At 35.5% G+C, this 9,578-nt stretch overlaps 1 protein-coding gene across 1 annotated transcript in view; it reads left to right on the forward strand.

The window, feature by feature from the left end:
- LOC106870898 (cilia and flagella-associated protein 47) overlaps window positions 1-9,578 on the forward strand; it is a 195,878-nt gene that overhangs the window by 62,570 nt on the left and 123,730 nt on the right. The window contains exons 23-24 of the mRNA XM_014917133.2: window positions 1,124-1,205; window positions 5,748-5,848. Of these exons, the coding sequence (XP_014772619.1) occupies window positions 1,124-1,205; window positions 5,748-5,848 (183 nt within the window). The remainder of the gene's footprint in view (window positions 1-1,123; window positions 1,206-5,747; window positions 5,849-9,578) is intronic.

Genomic DNA, 9,578 nt, shown 5'->3' on the forward strand with positions numbered 1-9,578 from the left:
TCGTGCCGGTGGCATGTAAAAGCACCCACTACACTCTCGGAGTGGTTGGCGTTAGGAAGGGCATCCAGCTGTAGAAACTCTGCCAGATCAGATTGGAGCCTGGTGCAGCCTTCTGGCTTGCCAGTCCTCAGTCAAATCGTCCAACCCATGCTAGCATGGAAAGCGGATGTTAAACGATGGTGATGATGATGATGATATTTATATATGCATATATATATATATATATATATATATATAGTAAATCCTAAAAACGAACAAACACAAAAAAACAACAACTTGAGGACATGGTACATGTAATGTATTAGCAGACGCTCAGGAAAGTTAAGAAAGATGGCTGAACGTTTCAAGCAGATGCTTTTCTTCAGAAACAAAGGAAAGTCCAATAGAAGGGAAGATGGAGGAAGAAAATTGCCAACGCTTCACATGTTATATACACACATACACATATATATGTATATACATATACACACACACACACACATATATATATGTATATACATATATATACATATATATATGTATGTATATGTAGATATATACATATATATATGTGCATTTTGTTTTAAAGTGCAGTACTTATTTTGTCACTTTTTTTTGCAGGGACACACATGTGACGATGATGATGATGTGTGTGTGTCCCTGCAAAAGAGAGTGACAAAATAAATACTGTACTTTAAAAAAATAAGTATTGAGGTCAATTTGTTCAACTAAACTGTTCAAGGTAGTGCTCTTGCATGGCTAATGTCTAGTGACTAAGATGAGTAAAAGATTACAATAAAGGCCATGCTTGAGCAACTCCTTTATATGCATATATCCTATGGCAGTCAACTGTAGACTATCCCAGCATGTTATATGACTTAGAAATCAAACTGGCAGAACCGCCAACACACCAGGCAAGATGCTTAGCAGCATTACATCCATCTTTACATTTTAAGTTCAAATTTCACCAAGGTTGACTTTGCTTTTCATCCTCTCAGAGTCATTAAAATAGTACTAGTTGAACACTGGAGTCAATTTAATCAACTAAGCCTCTACCCTGAACTTACTGGCCTTGTGCCAAAATTTGAAACCAATACTATTTACCAGTCTTTTCTTATTTCATTTTATTTTAATATTTTTACAGAACAACAACTTTACCCAAGTGGATTTTGATTTGTCAAACTACTCAGACTTCCGTCTTAGCTTCAATGTTCCACAAACGGAAGGTAAAAATTTGTATGTTTTTATCATTCATCTTTGTTTAACCCTTTAGCATTTGAACTTGCCGTATCCAGCGGAAATATTCCACATGTTTTATGTTCAAACTGGTCTGATCTGGCTTCTCACACTAAACCTGCAATATCATTTTTAAAAATTAACAGTTACCTCATCAAAATTTCATATCTGCAAGATTGATTCAAAACAATATGAATAAAAAAAATGCATTACTTTGAACAAAATAATGTGAATGTTAAAGGGTTAAATTGTTTATGGGTTTGATAAGGAAAGAAGAGCAGCTTCCATGACTATTTTATTTTTGCAGTGTCTTGGAATTAGTGGAGTAAAAGACTGGGAGAAGCCATGACCCATGATTAGTTTCAGTAAGAAGTAGCAAAATCTGATATCTTTAGGCTGGAGATCTGATCTGATCTGAATACTGACAATGTAGTTGCCACCAAGGGAGCTTCTAAATGGTCGATTGACCTACCAAGAATACAACCAAAATCCCCCTCATAAAAATGCATTCTACAGTCTTTAAAAATATCTTTGGATAATGTAATCCTTTGTGTATCATAGGTTTATCTTAGCCTGACAGTCAGAAAGATGTCTAGAAAGAAGTTTGCTTCCCAACCACATGATTCTGGTTTCAGTCTCACAACATGGCACCTTGGGTGAGTGTCTTCTACTATAGCCTCAGGTCAACCAAAGCCTTGTGAGTGGATTTAATGGATGGAAACTGAAAAAAGCCAGTCATATGTGTATATCTATATCTGTTTATGTGCATGTCTCTTTGGGTCTGTCTTTGTCCTCTACCACCATCTGACAACCGATGTTGGTTTGTTTATGTCCCCATAATTTGGTTCAGGAAAAGAAGCCTGTAGAATAAGTACCAAGCTTGTTTTAAAAAGGTCAATTCATTTCTCTAAAAATTATTCAAGGTGGTGTCCCAGCATGGCCTCAGCATAAAGTCTGAAACAAGTAAAAGATAAATGATAAATGGTGTGTGTGTGTGTGTGTGTGTATACACATACATAGCAGAATCAGCATCAAACAGTGATGAAGTATAAACAAACTTTAGGTTAGTTAAAATATGTTTGTGACATATTTAAACTTCTAACGGCAAATTTGCAGCAGTTACTGTGGAAAAAATGTTTTCTCTTATAGTAATAAAAACATACTATCCATCCAATGTTTCTCTTGAGCAGATTTCCAGACATACATTTCTTACTCTTTTAGCCTTCCTCAATGGGAAAAACTAAAGGGAGATAACCCTGGATAGATTCAAAGTTGCAGCTTTATCTAGAAACAGTCAACATCAGTGACTGAGTTGTGCTCATGGACTGCCTGGTAGGAATAAAAATAGCAGCATCAGTGCCCAGCAGTGATGAAGAATAAACAAACTTTCAGTTAATTAAAATATGTTTGTAACATATTTTAACTTTTAAAGGCATATTCAATGCAGTTACCATGGAGGGAAAATTCTCTTATGGAAAAGGGTGTAAAAAACACCATATCTGCCTCGTACTTTCCTTTTCTGGATTCTCAGAAGTACGTTTCTGGTTCTTTAGCCATAGTTTAATTAACCTACAGTTCATTTATTCTTTATCACTGTTTGGCCCTGATACTGCTGCCGCTCAGTCACTGATGCTGATTGTTTTAAGATAAAGCTATGATTTTTAATCTGCTGAGGGTTATCTCTGTTTGGTATTTCCCATTGAGGAAGACTAAAGAGCCAGAAATGTGTACCCAAGAATCCACTAGAAGGAATCGCTTGGAAGATATGGCGTTTTTACATCTTTTACCTTAAGAAAGAATTTTTGTTCTCCATGGCAACTGAAGTGAATTTGCTTTTTGAAGTTAATATGTCACAAACATATTTTAACTAATCTTGAAGTTCATTTATATTTATACTAGCTTAAAGGCTGCACTCCACAAGGACTTTTAAGCTAGCTCCTGCAGACGGTTAATTGAGCCTGTGGCCTAAAGCTAAAATGAGCAATAATAATCAAGCATTATTGGTACCTTACCAATATGGTATTACTTTAAATTCAGTTTAAATAAAAACTTGTAAGTTCACAAATTTTTGGAGTTCTTTTAAAATTTGAATTTTCAACTATTAGCATATAACAAATCCTCATCCAGACCTGATCCCAAAGCTGGATGTTCAAGAAACAAATGAAGGGCAAATTTTCAATCCTGGATCATCTCGATTCTAAAAAGATATAATGCATCTATGTAAAGAAAAACATAGACTGAGATACAGGGGTCTTGGATGAATGAACAGACAGAATTTTGCATTTGTTATTATAGATATCGATGTGATGGGCTTCTACACACTTTCTTATTTCTTTATTGCCCACAAGGGACTAAACATAGAGGGAACAAACAAGGACAGACAAAGGGATTAAGTCAATTACATCGACCCCAGTGCGTAACTGGTACTTAATTTATCGACCCTGAAAGGATGAAAAGCAAAGTCAATCTCGGCGGAATATGAACTCAGAACGTAGCGACAGACGAAATACCGCTAAGCATTTCGCCCAGCGTGCTAACATTTCTGCCAGCTCGCCGCCATCTACACACTTTCTGTCAACACACGTCTACACACTTTCTGTCAACCGAATTCACCCACAAAATACTGGTCGGCCCAGGGCTATAGTAGATGATACTTAGACTGAACCCAAAATCATGTGATTGCAAAGCAAGATTCTTAACCACACAGCTATGTCTTTATATAACATATTACAAAAGCATTTAATTGAACACTGAAACTTCATTAACATCAGTCATCTACTTTACTTTCGTGTTTTACACATGTAATATTGACTACATGAAGCTATATCCTCATGTTCTGCATATGACAGTTGAATAGATGAATGTGTGACATTTCTTTTTAACCAGTCAAATGCTAATGATTTGATGTATCCATTGTGTATTCATGCATATTTCTGCTTACATGCTTTGTCACACTACTTCTCTGATTTAATCAGTTTGATAATTAGTAACATGGAAGTTCAGTCAGGAATGAGACCTGCTACTGGTAACATGTAAACTATTACTGCCTGTTCCATGTTCAAGTGGTCAGCAACTAAACCAGCTCCTCCACTTGAGTAACTTGTTACTCTTGTGAAAAGGGTGTCTGGACACCAAGCAGGACTAAAAACAGGATCTGTCGAAGGGCAGATGAGCTTCTTGTGGGCCAATAGCCATCCGACTGGGGAAAGCACTGGCAAACAATTCCAATATCTCTGTGAAGAAAACACTATGAAAATGTCAGAATGAAATAATGCTATGGTTTCATCTAATGGGAGAATTTGTGCTTTATCGGGAAGAGTTTTGTTGTAGTGTCATCAATGAATTGCAGAAGTGTACAATATATGATGACAACAACAAATATGAAACATTGAGTTACAGTTCAAGAAGTTTCAGCTAATTAAGATTTGATTTAAGAAGAAAACTGAGTATAAGAGTCATCAAATGTGTGCAAGAGAAAAGACTGTGCTGGTTTGGTCATGTGATATGAATGGATGAGAACAGTTGCATAAAGAAGTGCCAAGCTCTAATTGTAAAGAGTATCTGTGGAAGGAGTAGACCCAGGAAGACGTGGGATGAAGTGGTGAGAAAGGATTGTCAGACACTGTGCCTCACCGAGTAAATTGGTAAAGGGCTAGGAGATGTGGTGATTTATAGTACTTGATGAAATGCATCAAGCTAAGTAAAATCGTTCTCTTCCACACATAAAGGCATGCTCCTTCAGGTGCTGGTGCCACTTAAAAAGCACCCATGCCAGTACTATGTAAATGCACCCATGCCAGTGGCATGTAAAAAGCACCCAACAAACTCTGTTAAGTGGTAGGCATTAGGAAGGGCATCCTGCCATAGAAACCATGCCACAAGAAACGGTTGGAGTCTGGACAGCTCCATGTCAAACCGTCCAACCCATGCCAGCATACAAAGAGGACACTAAACAATGATGATGATGATGATAATGTTTTATTACAGTATTGTCTTTTTTTTTATCTTATCAATCAATGGGTGGGTAGAAACATTGCAGCTAAACACCGTGTCTTTATACTCTCCTAAATTTAATCTTGATTCTGGTGAGAAAAATGTATGTATTATAGATGGAGTTTTACAGTATTTTACCAATAACTTATCTTAATATTCAGGATGTTAAAATGGTAATAGGTAGTAGAATCAGGAAGGGAGTAGATAAAATGGCTTGCTGTATTTAGTCACAAGCATTTACGCTCTGATGTTGCTAAAATAAGTACCAGTCAAGTATTGCAGTCAGTCACATTGACTCTACCCATCTCCCAAAAATAAAAACGTATGGCTTTGTGCCTATGTTATAAATCAAGATATGAAATATATAATCATTAGAATGTCGTATGCAATTCACTTTGAAGAGAGAAATCAATCTGTAGAATGTTCAAGGATCATGCCATTGGCTAAGTTACAGAAGGAAACTTTGTGTTCTTCTTAAAATGATTTTTCTTTCTTAATTTTTTTATCTCACACTCTATTTTTTTTTCTTTTTTTTTCAGAAGAATCTGATTTCCAGGAGAGTGAAATTTCTGGCATGCATTCTTTACATGTGAATGGAAATACCAAAGTTGAAGGGAAACTAGTGTTTGAGCCAACAGAGGTAATTTTCTGATTTTAATTTGGAAAGCAGATTTGAATAAAAAAAAAATAAAAAACCACAAAAAGAAAGAAATATGTATATCTATTCAATGCACACCCTAACTTTCTTTCCAGTGTATTACATAATCAGGAAAAAAATATTTGGTCTGATATTAACAAAAAAATAATAAATAAAAGCAACACAAGACTATTTCTCAACATATGTGGTCAGAATTTAAAGTTATTTTATAGTACTGATTCACATACATACATACATACATACATACATACATACATATATATAGATACACACATATATATATATATATATATATATATATATATAAGTATATAAGAGTACATATAGATACATGCACGAAGAGAAGACCTATGGAAGGACTCCTTACAAGCTAGAAAGGGCAGTTAAACCCAACCACGAAAGAATAATTCTAAAGGCATGCCAATATTTATCTATCTATCTATCTATCTATTTATCTATACATAAATACACACACACACATATATATATATATATATATATATATATATATATGATCACTATTCCAATATATCTAATGCTACCAACTATTTTATACATATATATATGACTATTTAAATATATTTTGCAGTATTGAATATTATATCTACAGATGTAGTCAGCTTTTGAATGTATTTGTACACTACTGACATATACAATCCTGCTCAAAACACTGAATACAAAGATGAAATTTCTTATTCTTTACTAAATATAGTTTGATCTAAAAATAAAAACTAATTATCTAGTAGATTGGCTTGCACGGTTTGGTTGAGGTCTGGAAATCCAGTGGCTGCACCAGGCTCCAATCTGATCTGGCAATGTTTCTACAGCTGGATGCCTTTCCTAACGCCAACCACACCGACAGTGTAGTGGGTACTTTTTGCATGTCACCAGCACAGGATACAGTCAGGCAGCCCTGGTGGCATCAATCATGTTCGGATAGCAGATTTGAATATAAAACAACACACGAAAATAAAGAAATATGTATATCTCTATTCAACGCAAGTAATGAAGAGTAAGTGGTGAAAATATCTTAAGATGTTACACCTAATGTGAAAGATTACAGCATTGTGTCAATTGATGATACATGGTGTGAAAGAAAACCCCAAAACCAAGTGTTCTGGCAAAAGTATAGCATAAACAGCAACAATAAAGGCATTAATAAGCAGATAGCAATAAATAATTATAACAATATACCAGAATAATATAGTAAGCCTCTATCAAATTGAAGATGTGCAGTCATATTGTTATCATTATTATTATTATTATTAAGACAGAAATTCTGTCGAGGTTGACTTTGCCTTTCATTCTTTCAGGGTCATTAGAATAAGCCCTAGTTGAGCTTTGGGTTTGATGTAATTGACTTACTTTCTCCCCTAAAACTGCTAGCCTTGTGCCAAAATTTGAAACTATTAAAAGCAGTGAGCTGGCAGAATTGGTAGCACACTGGGCAAATTGCTTAGCAGCATTTCATTTATCTTCATGTTCTGAGATCAAATTCTGCCAAGTTCAACTTTGCTTTTCATTTTTTTTTTTTTTAGAATCAATCAGAAGGGAACATTACAGGGATATAGAAAAATATATTCAAAAATGTTCATTCACTTTGTAGAATATCTGACTAGTAAAGGATAAATGGTCTCAATCTGAATGACTTTGAGCATAAATTACTGTGTTTTAGAGCAGAATCAGTTGAGCATCAGGCAAATACTTCATGGTTATTGTTTCAGCTCTTTGCATTCAAATTCCACTGGGATCAACAGTTTGCTTTTATTTTTCTAGGTTCTATAAAATATAGTACCAGTCTAGGACTAGGATCAAGTAATCAACTAACTCTTCTCTCCAAGTTGGTGGTGCCTAAATTAGAAAGTATGATTATTATAAGAGCAGGGCAGTAGCCTGGTAGAATCATTAGAGAGCTGAAAAAAATGAGCAAGACAGAAGGAGCAATTCCAGTCAAGTCATGAGATCAGTTCTCTCTCTTACTGACTGACTGACTCACACCTCTCAGAATTAGTTATGCTACTCATAATACTCCCAGCACACAGACTATCCTTGTGGCATCTGTGGATGCCTGTGTGCTTCCAGCTTTGGTCTGCAGAATAACATGCACTCTCATCACTGAGAACACAGATTTTGTCATTGTCTGACACCAATGGACTACCAACACTCCCACAATTTTATTGAATGAAATTTGCTTAGAGGATGCAAACACAAGTTTGATTCTGAATGTTCAAAGTATTCTCATTGCCCCTCAAATATTTTAGGGATGCCTATGAATACTTCCTTCCTAGAAGAGATAAGGAAGAGTTGGATTAGAAGCTAGTAGCCTTTTCTCTTTTAGCATGATCTAAAAACTGTTGCTGTGGCCTGCTGTGCTCTTCAGCACAGAACAGTGTGAAAAATAAAATCTATAAAAAAATATATTCTAAATTATGATTCTGTTAAAGAGTCAAAGAAGAAATTTTTTTTGTCATATGCCTAAGTTCTCACAACAGATCTATCATTGCATTTTTTCTTCTTTTTTTCTGCATGTCCTTTTAAGTGACAGGCAATTTATTATGGTGTAGATATAATATCTTACATTGATACTTATACCAATTTCCTTCAATTGCGTATATCGTGGCCTCTTACCCTATAATGTGATTTTAGATTTGGATAAATTAATGAAAAGAAGTGTAGAAATTTATGCTAAGTGGGGGAAAAAATCAAATTCTAACATGTACTTTATGCTTTCACAAAACAACTATAAAAATTGAAACTATATTGGAATGCAATGAAAATGTCACATGAAATGCTGATTTATGATTGTTTATAGGATTTTTTATGTCAGACACTGAAATTAATGCTAGCTTAGGCCAAGGTGTGCTTTCTCTTCACCTTTTCCTTTCCTACCACTACTATTGTAGCCTGTTCCGGGGAACTGGCTGGTTTCATACTACCTCCACTCAGGTCTTCCATCTCATTTACTTCACCTCCTCTCATCAGCCATGTTGTACCCAACCCTTCAAAATTCTAGCCCTTCAGAACACTATTCTTCAAGAATTCCATCACTGCCCATATTTCTCCTGCAGCCATCAACCTATACCTATAAAACATAGGGAGGGTCAGGAGCACCCCTGTTTCCTCTAAGCCGAACCAATAAAAATTGGCGACGCTTGTTTATTGGTTGAATTAGAACCATCATAATTAGTGTAGTGAATTAAGTATTATTAATATCCAATTAATTAATAAAACAGTAAACTGGCAAAACTGTTAGCATGCCAGGTAAAATGCTTAGCTGCATTCCATGTCTTTATATTCTGAGTTCAAATTCCACTGAAATCCATTTTGCCTTTCATCCTTCTGGGGTCGATAAAATAAGTATCAGTTGAGCTCTGACGGTGGGAGGGAGTGTCAATGTAATCAACTCCATCCCTCTCTGAAACTACTAATGGCCTTGTGCCAAAAGTTGAAACCAATATCCAATTAATTAATATTATGTGATTAAAATAAAAAAAAACATTAACTCAGTGATTTATTTTATTTTCCAATTACATTATGTGCAGTATTAATAATCCTGGCATGGTACTGGATTATTGGTCACATGGGACTAGCCAGTACCACCTGACTGGCCTTCGTGCTGGTGGCACGTAAAAGTACCCACTACACTCTCGGAGTGGTTGGCATTAGGAAGGGCATCCAGCTGTAGAAACTCTGCCAAATCAGATTGGAGCCT

The sequence above is a fragment of the Octopus bimaculoides genome, chromosome 4, assembly GCF_001194135.2.
Source record: "Octopus bimaculoides isolate UCB-OBI-ISO-001 chromosome 4, ASM119413v2, whole genome shotgun sequence".
In the NCBI taxonomy this organism is placed as follows: domain Eukaryota; kingdom Metazoa; phylum Mollusca; class Cephalopoda; order Octopoda; family Octopodidae; genus Octopus; species Octopus bimaculoides.